General features: G+C 38.3%; 1 protein-coding gene across 1 annotated transcript in view; it reads left to right on the top strand.

Moving 5' to 3' along the window:
• The window catches only part of ST6GALNAC3 (ST6 N-acetylgalactosaminide alpha-2,6-sialyltransferase 3), a 214734-nt gene extending 189538 nt beyond the window's left edge, over positions 1-25196 (top strand). The window contains exons 4-5 of the mRNA XM_051796105.1: positions 19170-19277; positions 21460-25196. Coding sequence (XP_051652065.1) covers positions 19170-19277; positions 21460-21646 — 295 coding nt within the window. The 3' untranslated portion in view covers positions 21647-25196. The remainder of the gene's footprint in view (positions 1-19169; positions 19278-21459) is intronic.
• Positions 25197-25590: the final 394 nt, after the last annotated feature.

Below are 25590 nucleotides of genomic sequence, written 5' to 3'. Positions count from 1 at the left end.
TTCCCTTGTCACATTTCTTGCTTGTACTGTAGATTATCAGAGCCTTTTCCCCCCTCACATGTAAGCAAAGACAGATATGGAGAAAAATGTGGTTTTTTAAACCACAGGAAGATTTTTCTTTGCTGTTCTATTAATATCTGACTGAAATAAAAAGGAAAAATTCTGAATAAATGACTACAGGTGTCTTAAAACATGTAAAATTATTTTTTAAACAGGACTTTGGCTTAAAAAAAAATGGGATCTGAGCATATGTGTAATGGAGCCAGACTCACAGAGGAAAATTACAATTTCCATGTCTGGCACCTGTCAGATTTCTTTAAGACTCTAAATAGGTTTGTTATCACTGATAACACTTACTGACTCCCAAATAGACCAATCAAAGCCTAATTTTCAGAGGTAGATCTTAGAATCCTTTCAAAGTCCAAATTCAAAACGTGATCTTGTGTTGTCCATCAGAGGCCATTACCAACTAGATGTGTTTGCACCAAATGTGGCTTTGAAGCATAGCAGTGGTAAGAATCTATCCTCCAACATTTAACAGGGAGCGATAAAGCATCTGAAGTAATACTGGTCCTGAAACTTGCCTCTCTGCTCCAGTGGTTTTACACTAAGCATTTGGAGGAGACACACACAGCCTCCCAGTTGTGATTCTGCTGAAACCCGTGGTGAGATGTTGGGAGCAGTGCTCCCTGCTCAGAGCAGGGAGCAGTCATATTGCCCTATACATCATGATTAGTCCAGGACAAAGAACAGATGGCATGAGAAGGAGATGAATTCCATGAATATGGAGTGGGTGGCAATTGTAGCTGGTCCAAGCTCTGAGACCTGAGAGAGTAGTATTGGTAAATAGTGATAAATGCGAAGGGGTTGTTTCCTGGGTATTACAAGCTACAGGAAGACAGAATGGAGTTGTCAGCTATCTGACAGCTAATTTTTATACATGAGGATTTTTTTATGGCTGCTTTTATTCTGTGATGTGTTGTTTCATTTGTTTGTTTGCTGCCAGGCATTCACTGTGAGATTTTGGGATTCCCAATTTATGAAGAGATGGCTTTGTGTGGGAAAAGCCTGGGAGACCAACCAGGGAAACTGTGGTTTCACAGTTAGAGAAGATGAATTCACAACTAGCAGTGAATGTTTAGGTCTTGGTTTTCAGGAGAATGAACATATGCAAACACATTTGACTGTCCTTTGAGTTTTGTCCCACAAAGTTAGATGTTTGATGTTGAATTTTTATTGATGATTCTTCTTCCATCCTGTAGTTATTGTATCAGGAAAAGAAGTGCTTTGAGAGTCAGACAGAAGAGGAAAATACTCCAAAGGAAGTTGGACTATTAGTCTCTCGAGACACCCAGTGTATAGATTTTTTTGCCTTATGAAAGACACATCAGTCACACCTCCATTCAGGATCAAGTCCAGCCTGTTTCTGAGACTTAGTGTCATAGGCAACAAGTAATACCTCCACAGTGGAGAGATGACATGTTTCAATGGAGATGCCAAGGTATAGGCATGGATTAGTTCAAGTGACCTTTTCTTGGCAGATGACTCAGAAGGTGTAAAATGGCTCAGCAAACCCTTTGGGAATACATCTGGGATTTTATTCCTCTGCCCTTACAAATGAATTAATTAATTGCTGGGTTTCATCCTTTTAATCACTGTAATACTAATTTCTGTTCCAGAAGAAACCAGAAGGGTAATGATGTGCAGTTTCACAAATAGATTTTTTTCTTAGGAGAGTTTCTCTCTGTGCCTAATACATATTTTAGAGCATAATAGTTATAGGTTTTCAGAATATTTTTACTTCTCTTTGCAGGAAAAGAAAATGGGGTTCAGAGTTCCTCACAGGAAAGCTATAAAATAATTTCTGCTTCATACCAAAGAAGTATTTTCAATATTTGCAATACTTGCATTGTTTTTCTTCTAAATAATTCTCTTCTTTTGTTAGAATTTAGGAAAAGGCTATCAGTACTCTTTTTCTTTCAGCAAGATATTGCTACTTCAGCTGAGGCTCAAGCTCATTTGTGGGTGCCATATAGGTTAAAATTAGGATATTGTTTCTGAATTATATATAAATTCTGTAATGAAAAATGGTTATTTTTTTTGCCTTCAAAGTTGATTGCTTGCCCCTTCCAGAGCTGTTCATTTACATGTTTGAAAATCTATTCAAACTTTATTGAAAAGAACATTTTGTAAAAGATGGAGAACAAGAAAAGCAAAACCCTCGGGAACATCAGGTCAATTTATTGACAGGAATTTTGCACCATTTGGGGATGTGTGGTTGAGGAATATCTCTTTTCTATTCTCTGCTTGTAGGAGCCTGGATTCCATGTGAGGCAGTCCTTTTATTGTCTGTTTTGTAGTACAGTTGTACTTGTTAGTGGGAGGAATATGCAGAGTTGGCTGAGAAAACAGACCTCTGTGAGAATTTGAGCCAGTGAAGGGTGGCACTCTGGGAAATCAGCTTTCCCCATATTTCAAACCTGTGTTCAGTGAGAGGACAGTCTGCAAAGCGAAAGAGGATTTACTGGGATTTAATTTTGTCTGAAATTCTGTGCTTTGAAAAGTTCTCCAACCATTCAGGCTGGGATGAAGGATTTTCTTTGCGTACAAAAACTAAGCATACACCCCCCTTAATTGTTTATGATAATTTTTGAGGTATGTTTTTCCTAACAGGGAGACATCAGGCTTATCAAATCTGCTTGAGATTCAGGAGCAGAAGCAGACAGAAATTTTCACTTTTTAGATGGACCTTGATTTGCTTTTCCATCACATTTGCATATTACTGGTACGTTGCCCACCTGTAAGGGAGACATGGAAGAACTGCAAAGACAAATTCTATAGGTATTTGTGTTGCCAGTGCCTGTGTGTGCCATGTAGGATGTGCCCCAGCTTTTGTGTGTAGGTTGTATTTGCCAAGCACTGTTGTCTTCCCGTTGTCCTGTGTCCAGTGCATTGTCGGTGCAGTGGACTGAGAGTGGACTGAGAGTTAGATTTATCTTTGTCAAATTAGTTGTGCTTTCAGGGAGTACTTTGAACAAAACCCAGAAGATTGCTGTTTATTTTGGAGCACTCCAAAATGTGAAGGAACTTAATAATTCAGGATGACTTTATGCAAATTCAGATTCTTATTTCTTGGGCAGTCGAGGCCCTCTATCTACAAAGTCATCTGGATATAAGCACAGTAGAGTGGAAAGTCAGACCAAAAACCAAAAGAGATCACAAAGAACATAAAATTTTACACCTTTGTTTTTATGGAATTTTGGTAAAAATTAATTTGGACCAAAACTTTTCTTTTTCAAAGAGGAGGAAAGAAAAAATATATGATTTTCTAGAATGTGCCTGCTGCTATTGAATGAAAATTCATCTTAATGTGAGCCTCCACCTAACCACTTTGTCAAATATATTTTCTACCTCTTCTCATGATTATTTTTGAACAAAATTAAGCACCTAAGGCAAAGTACTGAAAAGCTCCCAGTGTTATTTGCTTAGGGAGGAGTGCTTTACTAGTGCTCTTGTCTCAAATTGGCAATATTCTGTTGCCTGTTTGAATTGTGGGGGTTCATAACCACTATTCAGGTAAATAACTTTGTGGTGCCAGGTAAAAGATACAAAGAGGTGAATTGAATGATATTTAATCATAGCTGAGTCTGCTACTCAGGCTCCTGGAGTGGCACAGAAATTACCATTACAACAATGATTTTTGTATGTGACTATTAGCCATGCTTCAATCCAAGCTTGAAAAAGATATGGTTCCAATAGTTGTCTTCAAAGGCCTTTTTGAAGCTATTTACTTGTCCTTAATGTAAAGGTCAGATATTTTGCTCTCCTCGGGTACATTTATTTTTCCCACTTTCCTATTAACAGAAAAAATTCTAGGAAGCTGCTTTTCCAGGGCTCATGAATGCACATTTCTGGAAGGTCAACGTACACATTCCTGGCTGCACCACTTGGAGACACAGCCACTTGCTAACTGCAGTGCAATGCCTGCCTGTTGTGCTTCCAATGTCCATGGTTTGGTTTGGTCTGGTTATTTTGCTCTCAGCAGGTTGGAGACCTGCTCCATGTGCTGTCAGAACCAGGGGATCAGCCACCTCCAGTTGTGTGGTGGTGACAAAGAGCTGGAGCAGTGACATCCTGTGCCACACAGCTCTGTTCAGGTCAGGCTGCCGGGCACGAGTGAGGGTGGTACCTGAGCTCAGTGGAGATTGAGCTGAGCTGCCTGGACCTGGATTTGCCCACCCCAGTTTTAGCTTTTCTGCTTGTTGGTAATGTTTGTCCCTTCCCTACATACCTTGAATAACTAACTCTGTGAGGGCTCATTTACTTGCAGTATTAAACTGCTTAAAAAGGAACATGTTGCCAATGTATATTTTAGCTCTGGATTGCAGTGTGTTTTCCCCAAGGTTAATTTTCATGCATTCATGCCATACAGAATCGCATTTCGTATGATTTATGCACTAGTGAAATAAGTTATCAAGAGGAGATAATTTTATATTTGTAATGCCCTCATCCCAGACTCTGTTCTTAAAGGGAAACTCCAGAAATCTGTGGGAAAGAGAGTTTTAAAAACATTGCTGGGAGAAATGAGGTTTGACTTATGTCTTCATTTACTGTGGTATTTGAGGGCTGAGGAAGATAATATCTAGCATCTTTTCAAACACTGCTTTGTACAAAATACTTCCACTCCAGTTGCTTCTTACAGCCTCTGTAAACTCTGTTTAAATGTTACAGAGTCTGCCTAGTCTACATTGTATTATGCAAATTAGGGGTGGGCAACTCGTTCCACAGTATGGATAAAAAAGCATCATTTCAAACTAATCCTTTGCCTGCACTCAGAGAAACCAAATAAAAATACAAAGGTAAAAAAGAGCAAAGCTTCACTCAAGATGAGAGAAGTGACAGCTCCCTGTTTGAAGAACAGCTCTGTGGTTATGCTTGTTCAAGTAAATGGCAAACTTGAATGATCTCAATTGAAGATATTTCTTCTTCTTTCACCTGTATTGTTGTTCTCAAGCTCTCGAACAATTGCTGTGATCTATAAAATAGTTTAATTTATATTCCTACCCCCTACCAGTAAATTTTTATTTCTTACATCCTCTTACGAACAAATTGAAGGAAAACAAAGTCATAGTGTCACCACTAAAATCATTCAACATTTACAAAGAATGATCCTCTAGGGTATAAGAAGTAACTTTACTGCTTTTCCTGGTAAGTGTGAGGAATACCCGTGGTAGTTCTGATTGCAGTGTGTGTGCCTGTGGTATCTGTAAATCAGTTATACATGTGTATTGTATACATCTGCAGAGGCAGTGCATGACAAAGTGTGTAATAATGAATACTGCACAATGGAGGGTGATACTACACAGCATGAAGATAAAGGATAATGGCATTAGTCTCAAATAACAAAGCCCTGAGCAATGCTGGTAAACCTGTGAGGAGATGTAAGATGTCTTCGTTGTTTCATATGGTAATAATCTGTGTATGCATGTGGTTTTCATAATGATAGATGGATATAGAATATTATATGAGCAGTTCAAGAAGGAACTACCTGTTTATATTGAATAATTTCCATATGAATGATTTAGGGTTGTGGGTTTTCTTGCTTTGCTTTTATGATATCGACGATTTATTTCTAACGCTGGCTTCTTATCACAAGCGTGCAGCCACACAACCTGATCTCATCAGATCAAACAAGTTAAATGTAGTCAGATCCGGTCAATACCTAGGTGAGAAATTTCCAAGGTAATTCAAGAATGCATTAGGAGACTGCTCTGTATCAGTATTCCTCTCTTGCCAGCACCGAGCAGGCATCTCCCCTATTATTGGGGAGTTCGGTTGATACATGGTTCTTCATCCTCATCCTAAATTGTCCTTTATCAATGCCAGGTACAAGTGGCTCCATTTGTCAGTGTGTATGTAATCTACCAAGAACCTTTGGTGATGAAAGGTACTACGTAAGCAATGGTGCCAGCTCAGATATTGTATTTCATGTTTTATATTAGCCTTCTGCAGCCCTGCTTTATTAAATCCCAATTGAATGTTAATTTTGAAGCACCAGTTAGGTCAGCCTTTGATTGAAGTGTACAGAGCACTGTTTCCTTGTCAAAAATAGTTATGCAGAATCAGGAGAAGTGCTGGCATATGCCTGTCAAAAGGACAAGATAAAGCAGAATTTCTGTTATCATCTATGCGATAAAACAGAATTATCATGGCTTTTTTTTTTTTTTAAATTCCTTTATAAGCTGTGATTTAATTGACTTATTGAACTTAACCGAGAACTGGAGCTGGACATTGCATCTTGAGGTTTCTGTTTGCTTTCACTCTAAACCAGTTGATATAACATTTCTTTATATTTGTGGAACACCTACAATTCTACCTCTCTTGGAGAAAATATATGGGATATCTATACATGAGATATGTTATATTAGCTGTATATTATAATAGCTGAGAGCTATGACAGAGAATACTGACTCACTTGTGCTCATCAAGCTATAAGATAGGATCAGCACAGAATGAAACAAAAGGCTATCAAACCTATTGCCAGAGGAAAATGTGGATTACATACAAATAAACACAAAGTGCAAATGAAAGATGTGAGTAGGTTTATATAATGAGAAAGGGGGAGCCCAGCAAGCTTCCTTACTGTTTAATGCCATACTCCAAAGACAAATGTTACAGCTAAGTTTTCAAAGAACAAAAAGTCACGTTTTTATTCTGTATTTTTTCCTGAATAAATAGCAAAGCCATGGAACAATTTTCTGAACTGATTGCACAGAATGAGGCATACAGCAAAAAAACCCCAAAACATTATTAGTGTGATTAGGTAATCACAATTAATTTTCTTGTTCAAAGACAGTTGTCATCCACTGTTATGAAGGAAAACCACACCATAAGTGAATTATACTCACTGCTAATAATTTGGGGATTCAGTCTGTATACTGCATCAAAATGCTGATGCCTGTGCTCTGAGAACTTCCAGTGAACACATCTCTTTAGAGCAAACAGTAAAACAAAATCAGGTGTCAATCATTCATAAATCTCTTGTTTTTGTATATAAATCTGGATAGGAACTATGATTACATATAAAGTGTACGAACACTTATAGAAAGAGGAAAGGAATGAAATCTTTCTTTGTCGATGGTGTTTCTTTCAGTTTGGAAGAAGAAATATTCCCATAAACATTCTGGATATTTTGTAATATGCACTTTTGCACTATTTCCTTCCTCTGGTCCTAAATGAGGATTTCCAAAACCTTTAAAGCCATAGACAAGTTTGCTTCTGACTTTTAAAATTGGATGTAGGTAAGGAAGTCCAATTTATACAAGCTTGGAGAGGTTTTGTTAATACCAAACATATCTGAATATGCCTGTCTTTGTACCTTTGCAGGATTTCACATTGCCTAATATAATGTTCGTCATGGTTTTAATTTTTCCTCAAAATGGATCTCTTTTATGTCTGCTATTTACCATCCTTGCCAGAGTCATTGAGCACAAGAAATGCAGTATCTACAAGATGCAGAAACTGCTTTCTTCCTTGCACTCATGTAGTATGTAATGGATGGTTTTCAGAAAGGATCTTTACTCTGTGCTTTACCTATTCATGTGTAGGATTTTGATTTCATTTGAAATGAAAGGCGTAAACCTCAGGTCTGAAAACTAATAGAATTTCTGCATTTACCTGCTGATCCATAGCCTTTAGGTTAGATTGTGTGTCAGCCAGCAGTCGGCTTGTTGAATGAAGCAATACTTTAAAACTAAAATGAAAAGATTTCTGTTATATGTAGCCTGACACCAGATATGAAGGCAGATTTCTGGTGGCTTATTATTGGAAATATTTTCCAGTGTGTCTGATAAGCAAGGCTGAACAAGCCGTGGGAAGCAGACCTAATCAGATAATGCTGACTCGCAGACCAGAAAAAAAGAGAAGAAATGTATTTTGCCTAAGTGCTATGCCTTCTCTCGACAAAACTGAGGACAAAATGGCTAGTGTAATGACAAAAGGTGCTGCAGAGAGCAGGGAGCAAACCTGCTGCTTCGTGAGGATGGCTATTGCATGTGAGCCTGTTTACTTGTACAGATTCGTTGTCTGTATTACAGAAGGTTTGTATCTAAGTGCTCGAGTGATGGGGCATGTAAAAAGGACTGGGAGAAGGCATCAAGCTGGATCAGCTCTTCATTTTTCAACCAGTTTAGTTATTTTTTTGGAACTTCAAAGGAATTCAAGATACAGACTTAGGAGAGAGTCCCCATGAGGGATCACGTGCTGTGTTCTGCTCAGACTCTCAGTGCTGCACATCCTTCATGGGAATACACTTGAACACTGAGAATATTCACAGGATAAGCACATTCTTAGTATGACTAGAGGAGCATTCATGATGTTGCAAGGTGGAGGACAAAGGAGGGTCTCATAGAAAATCTTAGGAAGAGTTTCCAAAGAACTTAAGCGAAAAGATTCCTTTGTTATTTCCGAGCCTGAGTATGAAGTGGTGTTTACCACAGATTGATAGTTAACACAGAAAGATATTTGACAGAGCTTTGTATTTTATGTGTTCAGATTGCATGTAGATAATAGATTATATCAAATGCAAACACAGTGCCATATTAATATTACATGACAAATGTGCATACTTTTATTTGTAGGCCTGGAGACATTAAAAAAAAATTGTTGGAAGATCCTCTTATTTCTAAATTTTTTTGAGAACAGCTCAGTTCTTGGCTTTGTACCTTAAATGTCTCTGCTCAGGGGAAAATTAATTTAATTGCATAAAACCTACTCTGTGCTGATTTTTCTAGACAACTACTGTAAGATTAAAGTTTTAAATGGATTGAGTGTCCCTATAAGAATATTCACATTCATACATGTCTGGATTAAACATGCCATCTGTGCCTTCTATTTTATTTTTCTCCATGTATATTTGGAATTCAAAATAACATTTATTTTGTGAGGAAAAAAAATTGATAAATCATTTCAGTTGTCCCACACTTTGTATAACTAATTGTAATTAGTAAAATGTCTTTGTTGGCAAGGGCTTATCAGGCAAATAGCATGAAGAGGCAAAGAAAAAGCATTGTAAAGAATGATGTTGTTTTTTAAACCCAATTGTGATGCTATCTCTGCTATTGTGTGTGATTTAACTCTTAATTTTTAATCTGGTATTCCTTGCAGCTGTGTAGCTACTAGTGTAACCTGAGGTTCTCTGTAAGGCAACTATGGAACAAATCTTTGCCAGTTCTGAATTTTACAGGAGCCTTGAGCCACCTACATTGTAGCAAATGGGTTGTAGCTTCTAGTTTTAATCAATTAGCTTGGTTTAATGTTTCTTATGCAAATCTTGTGGAGAAAAATTCAGTTAACTGTGAAATCCTGAACTTTGGTGCCAGGGGAGCAGCAACAGCCTCCTCTGATGGACACTGCCTGGTGTGTGGCCTTCTAAGGAGTAACCTGCCTGCAGAATTCAGTGGCAACAAAGCCAAGTCTTAACTAGATTGATACAGGGGATCACCGAAAAGATGATGTCACTAAGAGCAATATAATATGTGGAAGAGAAATCAGAGCATTCATGAATGTGTTCTGGTAACTTGGGTTCACTGGAACCATATCCTTGATGCTAACTGAGTTCTTCACCACTTTTGGTAACCAGGCAGTAGCTTACACTGACGGTGAGCTGGGTAGATGATTAGTCAGATAATTTTTGAGTTTACTATTTACTATTGTCAAAGAGCTGGATTGTGAAAGACTCAGAAAATTAACTTATTTGCTACTTCAGTTGATAGCAAAGAAGCCATAAAAATTCTCTTTTAGAGCATTTCACTGCCATTCTAATAAGTATGGTAATTTTTCTCAAAGTTTCCACTTGTACTATTACCCTCCTGCAATATTCCAATGAATACTGGAATAAAATATTCTGAAATTGTCCAGTGTTGAAGGAACTGTTCAGAGGCTGGGATTATTTGCTTCTCCCTTGGTAGTTGGACAGAGGTTAGCTAATTAAGAAAGCAGTGCAAATTTAGATCCACTTGGATGGAATATAGAGAGTAAGCAAGACTCTAATATTGATACTAAACAGAAATATGATACCTATATGTGTGTGTGTTTCATTAAAATGTACGTTAAAAAAAAAAAGAAAACAAAAAGAAATATTTTGTTCCTTTTATACTTTAAGGAAAAGTTAGTCTGGAGAAAGCTACAGTAGTAAAAGAGAATGCAACATCTGTGTTAATTAGCAGTTCATCTTCAAAGCTTGACTGATGGGTTACATTATGGCCTCTTGCAATTGAATTAAAATTCAGACCCACACAAGTTCTATTTTTACCTCCTTTTTCCATATCAGAATAATTTGTCTGGATTTACGATTTCATTTTTGCTAAAAATATTGATGTTCTGTACTCTAAAATGAACTTTTGGTTAGTGCAAATAGTCATTGGAGAGAAGAGCACTGTGGCTCCAGATGCAATTTCAGAGAATGTGGCTTTATAATGCGATGTGGTGTTGGGGATAAGGATATGTACATTCGCCAAGGAATCTGTTTCTGTTGGTTCTTTGACAGTTAAGCTCTTTGGGTCAAGGGCTGTCAGGTGTGGGTGTGTAGTGCCTGCAGACTGAGGATTCACAGTGCTGCTGTAATGTAAAAAATCAGGAATTTAGCAACAAATTAGGAGTTAGTTTTAGGATACCTGTCAACACTTTGGTGAATACCATAGTTGGGGTGAGACAAGTTGTTGATAGAGGAGGATGCACTGATGAAGGCTGTATCTGTAGAGCTTGAGTTCTCTTTTTCCAGTGAATATCTTCTGTTCAGAAATGATACTTCCCATTAATATTCTGGCCCTCCATAACCTTTTTTTTTTTTTTTTTTTTGATGGACATCCATCCTGGTGAAAAGCAAAGTTCTCAGATAAATGGGAAATGTGGGGAGAACAATGTAACATCGCACTCCCTTCCGTGGTGACATCAAAGAGGTGTTGCTTGAGCTACCACAAAGACTGCAGAATGTGGAAAATTTAAAAGGGTATCAGCTGCTGTGCATCAGTGTGATTTCTGTCAGCTGAGTATCTGGTGCAGTGTTCTTCCCACTTCAATAAACAGACTTAGGGTACAATCTTGTGCTAGGTGTTCTTTCATTTTTGCCATAGCAATAAACCAAAATATCCTTTTAAAAGCCTCTGCTCACACTGCAATGTCACAGACATACAATGTGCACCTTTACAAAGTGGTGTCATATTTTTGGATTTAAACATAAAAAAGACCCAATCTAATAGAAAATGTTTTTATGAAAAATTGAAGCTGCTTTCAGACAAGGTTATATGGACTGCCTTCAGCATCTTGTATTGAGAAGGTAAGAGCTAATCAAGAAATTTCTTTTGTATTCACCTACAATACATTTCACTAAAATATGCAGCTAGGAGTAGTGAGTGCCCTTTAATACAAGAAGAAAAGGGTGGGAAAGCCTCCTTAATTAAATCTCTTCGGGGATCCTGGATTAACTGCAGCTCTGTTTAGTTTATGTCCTCCCTGCAGAAAAATGTGCAGACCCAAGACAGCAAATATTGTTTTAAATGTCGATGCAGGAAAAAGGCACTGTCGTCTTTTGGGTTTTTTTTCTTCCACTTGGCACAGTTTTTAGTTTTGATTTACTTTTGGCTACAAAGGATGAAAATCTAAATCCTTTTCTACTCCCTTTCCTATTGTGTGAAAATATTGAACCAGCACTCAGCAAACTGGATGCAGCTACTGGGGAAGGCCAGAGCACATAAAGCTGCCCTACAGGAGACCGTGGCACCAGCCCTGAAACCTGTGCCAAGGTTTCAGGTGTCACTCCCTTTGTCACAGCCACTAGGGATTGCAGAAAGTCCTTGGCCTAGCCTAGTCCAATGGGAAGTGGGGAACAGTGGGATAGGGGTACATCATGGTGCCACAACTAACTTGCAGGCTCGAGTAGTGCCCAGGGAAATTTTGGCATTACCTTCCATTTGCTTCAACCACTGCAAGCAGAAGGAATTGTGTTGTGGAGCGAGTGCTGTGCAGGATGCAGACCAGAAGAGTTGCATTTAGTGATAATTTCAGTCTTCCTAAGTGTGGAGTGAATTTTACTGAGGTGATTTTTGAGGAGAAAATGGCTGTGCAAAGATGCCAACAGCTTAGCCCTCAGATATGCTGATGGGAATTTAGTTTTCCTTCGCTCCAAGCGTAACTGCATGGTTGTAGTGGTCGAGACTCCCCTGGATCCTCTTCTGATTTAAACACTCATTTGCCCATCAACAAAGTGCAGTGCAAATGGAAATGTGTGGAACCACACACTTCTCTTTCTGCATGGTGCACCTGCAGTGGGTCGAGGTTGTTTGTAATCGTGCATAAACTACTTGACCTCAGATCCCAGGGAGCAAATGCAACCTGGGCACTCACAAAAGGCATCTTTTTCTAATAACTTGAGTGCACATAATATCAGACCACAGTTTGTACCTAAGAAAGGGAAATAAGGAACTCTTGATTCAAGGGAAATCAAGAGAATATGTATTTCTGGAAAGAATAAGAATAGGGAAGAGAGTGGGGAAGAAAAAAAGATTGGAACTGGGATTTACTGCTCCGTAAACAGTTTGCACCAGGACCACAATTTGTATCTGAAGAGTCAGTGTGACCTGTAGAAGCTGTAAGAAATTTAGCTGCCAACTCATGTTCTCTACAGGGAATGCCATTCATCTTGAAAAGATTAGCACAGGTTTTCCTGCATGAGAATCACCTCAAAATGATACAAGTGCAATATATAGGCTGGAGGGCGGAGTTTACAATTATAATTCTTTCTTCTTGTTTCTCTTCTGTGGGCTTTGCAGCAAGCTGGATCTCTGTGATCCCCCTTGATAACCAGGAATTCCCCTTTTCTTCTCTGTGCTCAGCAGCACAGGCTGAAGGAGCTCTCTCTGCCAGGGTGAAATAACTTCCTTCTCTGGTTGCCTGAGTTCACAACAGAGCTGAGATGCATCAAAGTCAGGTCGAGGAATCAGAAATAAGGAAGCTACAGAAGCCTGGGCAGAAGAAGTCAATTTTTTTTTTAAGCTGCTGCCTTCCCCCCCCCCCCCCCTTGGTTTCAGGTTTCCATGCTTATTTTGAAAAGGGAGGAAAAAAGTAATTTAAAAAAAATGTACACAACACAAAGATTGGAACTATGTGCATAAATTAAATACCCAAGCAGATGCCACAGATCTTTCAGTACTTGTAGTAACAGGTTATTCCTTATTTCTAATGTTGCTTTTGCCTGTCTTACCAAAAATTGTTAATAGTAAGTCAAATAGTTTCAGTGGTTTTTTAATTAGATGCAGTTAAATACAAAGCCATCATTTCTGTGCTCCCTTTTGTGATTATTCAATGTCCTTCCTGTCTTGTTTTCCGTGCCATTTTGACATGGGATTTATTACTTGTTACATTTCTTTTTAAATCTGATTGTGAATGGAGGTTGTCACGGGCTGGCCTGTGGCCTTTACTGCGGGTTTGTAGCAAATTCAATGGACTGAAATGAACTCTTGTCCCCTGTGTTCCATTGATGCAGCATTAATATAACCAGAAAGCCAATATTTCTGGAGATTAATTGAACAGTATGCCACCCAACTGCAGTTTATTTTCAGGATTCACAGTAGGGTTGATGTACCCTGAGTCTGGGCTGGCAGGAGTGCATCACTGCTCCATGCCCAGGTACATCTTGCCGGGCACAGTCTGTCTGAATCTGGAATGTGGTCTGTGCTGTTCATAATGCATTCCACTTGTTTTAAGCTTTCCATAAAAAACTGGAGAGGATGGATAATAAAACATCTGTCCATTTATAAATGTTTCACTCTTCAGAAATGACCTGAAGCACGATGGGGGCTTTTGAATGTGTGAGACAGGCTGCTCAGTGCTAGAGGGGCACGGCTGTTTATTATTAGATGTCCTGCATCATTGTGGAATGCAAAGCAAGCCCATGCGTGTACACACACACATACACACACATACAAAGGAGGGAAAATAATTATGATAAACAGCTGCCTAACAGGTATCTTTATAAGGCAGAAATAGCAACCATTTTTACCAGGTGAAATCAATTCTCTGTGCTTGCATTTTCATTGCTGTTCTTGTGCTGTTTTTTTTTCTGCAGAAAGTATGTAATGAAATAATTAGCAACAAAGCACTGAGTCTTAGAGAAAACAGAAATAAATCTAGACTAGTGCCAATATTCTTCAGCATTTAGAGTCTTACCCTTCCTCTCTACCAAATGTACTTCCTTTTCTCCTCTCAAAAAACAGCTCTCTGGCAAGAGAAGTGCGTGTGCTCCTCAAAGGAGCAGTGAGAGCCTTGCTCTTCTCTTCATGGTGGTGCCTTTGTCTGTCAGCTCATTCTAATCTGTCATCTACAAATCTACTTCTGATTTGAAGAGGAAGGCATAGACCAAAACTGAGACTTGGGGAATGTGGATGTTTAATTTGGCAAAGCAGAAGAGTTGTTCAGCAGCTGTACTCAGAGATGCTTTCTCAGGTATCTTAGTTTGTTTAGACCAATACTCTTATATATACTTATTTATTAATCAAGAGGCCTGACAAGCTGCTGCAAATAAAGCTGCTGCTGATTCAGTAGTTTGGTAAGAGAGTCATCTGAGGATTAGGGTCTATAAGCAGCCTTTATGAAAAGATAAATTTTTTTGTCAATTAATTGGCCTGAAGAATTTTGTCATTTCAATCTGTCGTTGTTGAATTTTACTTTACTGCAATATTTTGAAATTAAGTGAAAAAGGAAAAGTGTCTGTCTAATGCTTTTGGTGAGCTCTCTGTTAATTAATAGCTTTTTGAAGTACTAAATTTCTTGGTTTTTATCTTAATTAACAGTCTTAATTGACCTTCTGTGATCTCTAGTTTCTCCCAAAAGAATTAAAAAATAGATATCTAAATTCTTTTCTGCAAACAGATTGACACGCATTTACTTGTCTACAGATCTTTTCTGCCTTCACAAACTTTTTTTTTTTTCATTTTTATTCTTTTACCACTGAAGTCCCCACTGGAAATTACAGTCCATTGAACCATAGAGCTAAAATTGATTGTGCACATAAAAAATCCTGGAACAACTGAACAAAGAAAAGAAGTTCCCGGAGTAATCAGGTCAGAACTTCCTGGTGAAATCCAAACACGAGTGACAACAAAATTTTTACCTGATTTGAACTCACCTGGCCTTGATCACTGAGAAAATATTTTATGTTCCTCCATTTGCCTCTGATGACAGAAGGAACCAGTTTTTCCTTCATTTAGCCTAAATCAAAGCATGGTTATAGATGTCAAAGGAGATGAATTTCGGTTGCCAATGTTTTTATGGGGCATTCTCTGTTCCATGTCCTTTATATCAATTTCTTCTGCTTTTTGTGGAGTATTGGAAATTTAAAGCTGAAGAGCCCTGTCTAACTGCTTCTGTTTAAAATTAATTTTTAATTAAAGCTTTATGTGTCACACATTACGATTCTACCCATCCTAAACGTGCGTTTTACCCTTTTCTTCTAAAATATAGAAGGCAACTCTCTTTTTTTAACATGTTGTGAGAAACTGCAGTCAGTTCTTTCTGCTGTAGTTTATGGAAGGCATTACTAAAAATGCAAATTCTGTGTTTTGAGACTTGAAACTTTCAAGTTTCAAGTTAATCTTGGAGCTTACTTTTATATTCTAGGATTAAATAATGACATTTTAAGCATTTAAACCTTCACTAAGAGCAAGATAAGCAAGCATATACTTCGTTTCAAGCATCTTCACTAAGTTGATTCCACTGGTCTTTTCATGTGTTTAATGTTAAGCGTATGCCTATGTACTTTTCTGAAATGCTGGATGGTATTTAGCAGAGTGAATTACAACCAATAATTGACATTTCTTTAAGAATCCTAATAAAGTAGGAAGTATGCTAAATAAGCTTTCATTTTTAAGATAAACAAACTAACTTTTTGTGAGCATTGCCTTTTTATTGCTGCACCCAGCTGTAAATCATGTCTTGAAAGCAAAGCCATCTTTTAAAATGCATTTCCTGAAAAATAGTGCATTATTTTCTCCTGAGCTGTTGAGACAATTTCCTGCCTGGATTTGGTGCCCCATTAATTTTAGACTATTAAAAAAAAAAGTCACAGTGAGCAATAGGAAACCATTTTGGATTTGTTGCACACACATATATCACAATAGATCTGCCTGTTGTAGTTCTAGAGATGATGTTTAACCAAATCCTGTTTTCCCTGTTTTGGGATTAATGTCATCCTTCCCTCAGATTTGTACAGTGATACAGCCTTATGCTACACATAAATGGAGGATTTTTTTTTCTTTTCAGTGTGTAAAATTTGAAATTTGAATGCAATTACAGTAACAAGAGGAAGTGTTTTCTAACGAGTCTCAAAAATCCCTGGCCAAAAAGCATGTAAAACTCTCCTGTAGAGAGAGAAATTGAATGCACAGTGTTAGCATAATAGCAAAGGCTGAGACATTGCTTTGCACTACAGTTTTATGGGATGATATTTTAAAAGGTATTCAGAGATTTATGGCTTTTTAGGGACAGCTAAAATTGTTTTCACATTTCTAATACTGCTTTCATTAGACTTTTGAAAGTATGTTTATGGTATCAGATTGAATTCTAAGGTGTTACCAAATCATCCAGAATCCCCACTGCTCAAGTATATTCCCTTGTATCCCTGTGTGTCTTCAGAGGAAAAAATGGGATGAATGTAAGTGCTTTGTTTTAAAGTATATAATCTGTATTCTGTCATGTACTTCATCTCCCAGGAAAGGTACCGGGGAACTCACTCTGCTGTTTTTATTTATCCTGCCAGTGCAGTATATAGATGAGAGGACTAAGGTCCGATGGTGTTAAAACAGGACGTGAAATATTGATTAATTCTTTTTTAAAATTCCTTTTTCCTCCTGAGTATAGCAAATTTCAGATGCTACTGTCAATACAGTGCTCTCCAATAAACCTCCGTTATTGGAAGGGTCCTGATCTTCATCGTGTTCTTATAAATGGTTATTATGATTCTAAAAGGCTTTAAAAGCTCAAGGCTTTCCTGGTGCAAGAGCAGAAAGCAAGTTAGAAGCAGTGCAGCCTTTTATCATGGCAGAATGTTACTCTGATATAACATGGATTGGGTTGGGAATTCTCTTTGCTGGACAGTAGCAGAACATTCTGGTTAAAAACATGAAGATCCTAATGGGGCAGATAAACAGATGTACAGTTTCATGGATATAAAGCTGTCAAGTAAAGAAGCACAATTATAGTTGGTATCCACTTAAGGAAACATGGGGATTTGACACCCTGCCTTTGGTTCCCACTTGTCACTCTTCAGTTTAAGTTAACTCTTTATTTATTGTTTCCAGTATGGTCCTTTACAAAAGCAGCTAAACATACTTAAGTGGTTCCCAGAGCAAAAGGACGTTTTGGGAAAGGTAGGGATAGAAGTTCACACCAGCTCACTGATGTAGGATAACAGACATGAGCAAGGAAAAGAATATTTTAACTCCTTTCAGGGTACTCAGCTCTGGGAGTTGAGGTAATGGTTTTTCACTTTAAAAACTGAGGTTTATTTAAACTGAAGCATACTGGAGATTCTTTAAGAGTGTAAGGCTCTAGGAGTTTTTCTACTATCAATATTAAAAGGTATTCATCAGAGATGGGATTTGAATCTCAGACCTGTATGTGCCAGGTAAACGTCATCATAAAGGTTGTACAACTACTTTTTCACCCATCATCTTAATTAGTCTTTAGTTCAACTTGAGCAAGGAAGTAACACAGAATCTGAGCCAAAAGCCATTGACTGGCATATTTACCTGGGAGGCAGGAGACCATAGCATGTTCTTGCTCTGAACCAGGAAGAAGCACCTGAGGTTGGTTCGTCTTTCTCACAGGAACGTTGGGGTTTATAGGCTGGATAAGTTGCTACAGGATTTTCTTTTTCCCCCTACATCAAAGTTTTATTCCTCCCCCAAGATGGAAATGTTTTCAGAAGATTTTGTTGGTGGGAATAACTGATTAGCACATGGGTCTGCCTCGGAGTTCTTTGGCAGCAAAACTTAATGGCGTGCAAACCTTAGGCTACTTTAATTTACGATGCAGAACAGACTGCTCCCTGCCATACCCAAAGGCTGAGGGCTTATAGTTGTGGCAGAAAGCTGATACATCCCCTCCTCTCCCTCACACTCAGCTCTATTAAGATGGTACTCTATTAAGATGATATCTTTCTTTGGAAATTGGGCAAGTTTTTTATAATTTTAAGCTAATTATGTCCGTTGATTTGAGTCAAACTGAAAGCAATACATGCACAAAGCTGGGCTTTAACCAAGTTGTAAGCAGTGAGAGCTAGGTGTGTTCTTACTGTTCATGAGGTTTTAAAGCAGTGAATCTTGCATGCCCAGGTTGTATGGGTGACTCTTTGACTCCCAGTAATTGGTAACATTTGCTTGAGTAGAGCAAACAGGATTTGTGTTGTGATTAACAGTGCTCACACAGCCAATCTGTGAGCCAAAACCTTACACATGTAATTTTTCTCACTCATGCAGGTAATACTTTTGGACTGATTTAACATAAAGAGTTATTTGAGCCAAGACTATCAATCTGGGCACTATCCTCTTGTGTTTTGCTCTCTGCTATGCTATCTCAAAGAATGACAACAGAAAATTATGTAAGGGGGTATGCACAGAATTTTGTTTTGCAAAACCTTGTATTAGATGGTTTTCTATCAAAATACCCATGAAAGTTTCATTGCTGTGTGAATTGTCAAGTTGAGGATAGCCCACTGCAGATGAAGATTTTGCTTGCAGAAGAGGATGGTGCATACCCACATCCACACAACACAAATTCTGACAGTAAGTTTGCATTTTGGTGAACTTTATCTCATTTTACAAACCCTACTAATTACTGTCTTTCAGATGTGAAAATAAATTATTTTTTTGTCTTATGGGAGATGCATCATTTGACTCCGGATATTTAACGTGGTATTTTTTCTGTGGACAGTAGCTTGAGGCCCCAGACTGGGAAGAATGAGAGCATATCTATAAATAATTCAAAGTAATTGTATGGTTTTGACAGATTGTCAAATTGCTTAATGCCTTTTGTCCCAGGCAATAGATTATATTGCTTTGATAAAGTGTTGATAATTTCTCATTGCAATTTGTTTTGTGTATGTTGTATTTTTACAGAGTCCAGTCAGGTTCATATCTCAGTACGGGTTGGTTTACCTTAATTTTGGCTATGGATGCCTGCTATGGAATTCACGTCTATGGGATGATAAATGACACCTACTGCAAGTAAGATCACAGGAAATTATTTTCATGCATCTACAATTCTGATGTCTTGTCAAAATTTCACAATTGATTTTAATATCATAAATCCAAAAAATGGATCAGGCAGTCATTTCCCAGTGTTTTCCATTGATGTGACACTATTGTCAGCATATTCACTCCTGATATGGCATTTGCTGTTGATAAAATAAAAACATTTACAAAATCTAACATCAGATGTCACGAGGAACTATTTTTAATCAAAGATCTTTCACAGTTTCTGAATTAGCTGGAAACAAAGTATGCTCATACTCTTCTGATAAAAATGCACTTGCTTCCCTTGCTAAAACAAACCTATAGAGGCAAAACTAATATATTATTTTCTGAATACCAAATACACCTGGAAGTGAAAAAAACTGATTAGCCCAGGATAGTTACCTGAAATTACATTTCACCACCATTGAGCAACCTACTTGAACTTTCTAGGTTATATATGGCTTGTTTTGAGTAGTAGAGGTTTCTAATTAGATAATAAAACAAGTCCTGTGAGCTTTATCACCATAAAGTGACATAAATTCCAGCCAGCTCCCGTTAGTGACCTTACAGTGACAATGGATTAATCACATCGTCAGAAGTGTAACTCTAAACACAATTTTTAGAAGTCCACGTTAAACACTTTCATCTACAGTGTATGGTAGAAAAATATAAAATGAAACTATTCCTCATTTATTCAGTAAAGCAGGAATAATGGGTGATACTAGTATGTACACATCTCTTCTGTACCCAAACTGGTTCAAGTCTGGCATGTAACCAGTCCAGTGGGTCCTCAGCTCCTCAAGTCGAGTCTTTGTGCAGATCCTCACTCCACAAGCTGTGTTACTCTGGTGGAAGACTCATTCCTGGCAGACCCTAAAACAAACAAACAAACAAACAAACAAACAAACTATGGAATTTGAGTCACAGCTGTTTAATTAGGATATCTTAACATTAGAGATTGGCTTTTTAGAACTCGCAGATCTCACTGATGGAGTCATCCAGATGGAGTGAACATATGTTGTTCTTTGTTTATGAAAATGCAGTAGGCACCCCGAGATGAGGGGTGGCAGGACTGGGGTTGTCCCCAGAGCCAAGCCAGGCTGGCATTGCACAGTCCTGATGTAAAACCAGTCAACAGCATGATAGCACTTAAGTCCGTTGGCAGTGGGGAAGGATGGCTTTCCTTAAAGCTGAAATTCTAACTGCATTACCTACTTACAATGGATTATGCAGCCAGTTGGAGAACCAGTTTCAACAGTTGGGACTATCCAGTGAGAAGACTTTGCTTAGGGATGGAGACTTGTGGGCTGAGTTCTTCCAGGTTAAACAAAATATGCAGTACCCATGAGAGCCAGCCCATCAGCTTCTTACTGACTGTTGAGATCAGTGCATGCTGAGAGACACACTGAGTTACATTTTCCATAGGAAAATTCATAGAAATCATGATGTAATGAAAGCCCTTACGCAGTTTAGCAAAGGAGCTCAAGTGCTGATGCATGGGAAGGATTTCAGATAATTCACAGAATCATTTAGGCTGGAAGAGACCTTTAAGATCATGGAGTCCAGTTGTTAACCCAGCTCTGCCACGTCCAGCACTAAACCATGTCCCAAGTGCCACATCTACATGTCTTTTAAGTACCTCCACATATGGGGAGCCAACCACTTCCCTGGGAAGCCTCTTTCAGCACTTGACAACCTTTTGCATGAAGAAATTTTTCCAAATATCCAGTCTAACCATGAGGCCATTTCCTCTTGTCTTGTTACTTGGGAGAAGAGCCCGACCTCCACCTTGCTACAGTCTCCTGTCAGGTAGTTGTAGGAAGTGATAAGGTCACTTCTGAGCCTCCTTTTCTCCAGGCTGAGAACCCCAGCTCCCTCAGCCACTCCTCATTGGACTGATGCTCCAGACTCTGCCCGAGCTCCATTGCCCTTCTCTGGCCAAGCTCCAGCACCTCGATGTCTTTCTTGTGGTGAGGGGCCCAGAACTGAACACAGGATTCCAGGTGTGGTCTCACCAGCGCTGAGTGCAGGGAGACCATCACTTCCCTAGTCCTGTTAGCCACACTACTGCTGATACAATCCAGGATGTTTGTATCCTGTATTCAGGTGCAGTGTATATTTATGTATTTCTTGAAAATAATATTTAAGTATATCTTTTTTTTTTTTCCCCTAGGTCAGAAGGCTTTCGTAAAGTTCCCTACCACTATTACGAGCCAGGAAGAGATGAGTGTGAGGAATACTTTCTCCATGAAAACGCTCCATATGGAGGCCATAGGTTTATCACAGAGAAGAAAGTATTTGCTAAATGGGCCAAGAAGCAAACAATAATATTTACACATCCCAACTGGACAGTGTCTTGATACTGGTTTTCTTAACTCTCTCTTAACAGGATACTACAAAAATGTCTCAGTTTACAGTAGTTTTGCTTACATCTGGCTGGCCTTTCTCAGCCTGGGTAACACTAAACTAAAAACCAGAAGGCAAAGAGGGTGATGGTTCAGCTGCTAAGCAAAATTAATCATCTGTGGAAGGTAGACACATTGTTTTTTACTTCTTAGGGTTTTACTCCACACTATGCACTTTATACTTTAACTGGATTTTACTTCAAGGCAGGAGCAGTTAAATACAGAGGAGATTTCCTGTATATACAGGTGTACACAGAGAACATGGTGATCCTTTGAAACTTGTCCATCATCTCAGATGTGTAAAATTAGTATTTATAGCTCATTGGCAGTACTGCAGCACTAGTTTCCTTTCTAGTATTAGCAGAAATTTTCAACAAGAGATATATGAGGAAAAATATAGACCTCCAAGGTCCATAAGTGAGTAAATTAAAAAAAAAAAAAACAACAAAAAACCAGCTGAATACATTGATACATGTGAGCACTTGCATATATGGTAAAATTAGAGATGAGCTAAACATGGTTCTTGAACTGTTCACAACTCTTGCATGAGAAGATGCTGCTTGCTCAAGGCTCCTGATTAATTCATAAGTTCTGAAATGCAGCTTCCTTCCACCCTGGTCAGGCTGTACCACCTGGAGCAATGCAGTTTGTACTTTTTGAAGCCGTTGTCCCACTGTTTAGCTCCAGCAGCATGGCACTCAGAAAAGACTGTGTTTTGCAGCCCATGGTGAACCTTTGGCTGTTGTACCAAGTCTGCTGTCAGTATCCAAACCCATGAGTGAAAAGTTGTCTCATGAATATCTCCATTTACTCTAGTTATGCCTTTGAGTTGCTCCAACATCCAAATAATAGTATTTTGACAGTATTTCCCATGCAGCCATCATAATTTATTTTAGATCTCCAGTTTCTCCAGCTTTAAAAACAGGGATAGTGTCTATCTACCTCACAAGGGAGGTGTGAGGACTAATTTAATTTAATTTAAAGCACTTTCCTGATGAAGAATGCTACAGATCATTTATTCTTAACACAAAAACAATGGTACCTGTCATTTATTCCTGTCTGTTGGGTATTTGAAGAAAGTGACAGCATGTCTGGATCTGATGGCGAATTGTTCTGTGCATTCGCTTTCCTACTGAGGATAATTTGTAATACTGAGTTGTCTCAGCTTGCATTGCTTCAGATGAAGTTGAAAGAACTCCCCACCTCACAGCATTAGCTGCACATCAAGAGGCAGTTCAAGAATTTTAAAATATACTCATCTCTAGTTTAAATATGTATTTCCAAGCTTACTGTCATGGAAAGTTTTCAATTGCAGCAAACTCAGTTGTAATATGACCATAATTCAACTACACATGTGAGTTTTATTTAAACTTTATTTAAACTAATGCTTTAAGTTTAGAAAGTGTCCTATGAATATTTGAACATCTGGAATGTCAGATTCAACACTGTAATAGCCAATACTGTGAACACTTGAAGGAATTACGTGTGGAACATGTCACACAGGGTTTACTCACACTACTTAAACATTAACCAACAGGAAACTTTGTATGCTTTTGTAAATCATGAAAAGGGGAAAGTAAAAAGCTATTTTTACATGTAAGTATTTGTATACTGACTATTTCCTATTGTATATTTGTATATATAAATCTATATTTTATATGTTCATCGCATATATATTCTGTCATCAGCAGCTGCAGCTCTTAGAATGGGGAGGAAATCTCTTCACCACTGTTCCTCCTCCTGACTGTTGGTTTCTTGTTCCTGTTGGTACATGATGCCAGGATATCATCTCTGTTGCCCCTTGTGTTTTCTACTCTAAATGCAGCTTTCTGGTTTTATTTTTTAATATAGCTCAGCTTTCGCTGTTTACTTTAGTACTCTAAGTATTCATGGTGGTTGTCAGAAAAAGGCTGGGGCCACGCTTATGATCCTGGATAAACATCTATATTTAAATACAGGCTTTGTCCCAGACTTCTTGCATGATTTGATGCCTCACCTTCCTGTTTGGAAAAGGAGAACCATAGTATTTTCCTACTCCCTTTCTTGTGTGACTTTCTTGTAAGCTGTTGAGATGAATATTCCCATTTTCAATTTATTTGTATAATGCCTTGCAGGAGACATACCCAAAATGTCTGAAAACTACAGGCAATGCTATAATAGGCAAATAATTTGAAGTGGCTTCTCATTGTCTCTGGAGTTAAAGATTAGTTGTAAGCTAATATAGCATGGGATGAAATCAAAAGGGGAAAGGGCCAGGGATGGATAAGGAGTTGTAGTAGCAAAAGCCAGTGGTCTAAATCTCTCACCATCTGCATATGCATCTTTTCAGTTCAGATGGATGGCTGGATATATGGAAAGCTAATAGAATAATTGTAATGCAGGATTTGAAGAATGCAGGATGTACAGAACTAGGGAGAATGTTCCACACATATTGTACAGGGCAGCCTGGGAAATCCTATAGCTCCCTTGAGGGAAGAGGAGCTGAAAGGGAGAACATCAGTCAAACTGAACTTGTATTTAGAAGGTCTTTGGGTTAATAGAAAACTGCTATGAAAGTGCTGCCCATGGATGTGTGGTTGGGCTGGACAGACTTACATGGAAGTTTCTTCATGAACTGTTTCTCCCAAATGAGCATCAGGATTCTGCCTCGGTTGTGTTCATGTGCAAGGTGTTTTTTTAAGCCTGAGAAAGTTTTTCAGATAATTAACACTTGCCAATTCACTGTAAAACTGTTGTAAAATATGTGCTTCGTCCCAAAGCTCCTTGAGGAGTGCTTGCATGCTGCATGAAACAATATCACAAAGGCTAGCTAAGAAAAATACAGCTCTAAGAGCAGCTAAATGTACACATAATGGAGAACACCATTAGAGTGCAGTTGTCACAAAGTAAAATGTTGCTCTCTGCCTGGATTTGCACTAAGAGCAGATCCACTTTAGAAAGGTAGCGGCAGGCTTCATTCACACGAGAGTAAATGAACATCACTTCCCTTATTTACATGAAGCTGTCTTTAGCATAAACTAAATGCATGTTTACATTAGTTTTATTATATGAGTAAGGAACTGTGACCACTGCGTTAAAGATGATTCTGCAAAGAAATTACTTGGTCAAAATCTGTTAAAAATCTGTGATACTGAAGAAAGAATCTCGGTACTTGGCTGTGTAGTGAGGGACCTTGGTGATTCACCTTCTGAGAGCAGTTAAGACATCAGCTGAGAATCATTTATTAATTCTTTAAGATAAAACCTACTACAGTTTACCTGAATGTAATCAGATCCTAATTGCTTATTCATTCAAGCAGCCCTATTTTAATCAACTACTCATGTGTATAAAACAAGCAGGGAGTTTACCTGAGGTTTTCAAAATGCATCTTCACGTTGCTGCTAATAGGGGAATACTTACAAATAGTTTGGCCTTTTTTGGCCATCAGTCAGCTAAGTAGTCAACAAATGTTTTCTTTTACAGTTTAGGGGAATTTAGTACACTTCTGAAAAAAAAAAAAAGCAAAGCATTTATTGTTTGGTTTGCTGTAGGTTTGGTTTTAACATTTGGTTTGAACATTTAGATTTTAATATACTTTATCTTTTATGTGGCATTATCTTCCGATTGATTTTTTTTCAAAGTAAAAACTTTTAAATGGGAGCAGAAATTTGGATAAGAAAAAAAATATCTTTTCAACTGGCTAATTACTAATTCAAGGGTAATTAGTGACAGGACCCAAGGGAATGGCCTGAAGTTGTGGCCAGGGAGGTTTAGGCACTGGAACAGGCTCCCTGGGGCAGTGGTCACAGCACCAAGCTGTGAAGCTTAAGAAGCATTTGGATGATACTCTCAGGCCCATGGTGTGACTCTTGGGGATGGGCCTGTGCAGGGCTAAGGGTTGGACTCAATGATCCTTGTGG

This window comes from Manacus candei, unplaced genomic scaffold (assembly GCF_025592945.1).
Source record: "Manacus candei isolate 608988 ecotype Guabito, Panama unplaced genomic scaffold, ASM2559294v1 h1tg000044l, whole genome shotgun sequence".
NCBI classification, from domain to species: Eukaryota; Metazoa; Chordata; class Aves; order Passeriformes; family Pipridae; genus Manacus; species Manacus candei.
The sequence above is the reverse complement of the archived record's forward strand: the minus strand, read 5'-3'. Positions and strand labels throughout refer to the sequence as shown.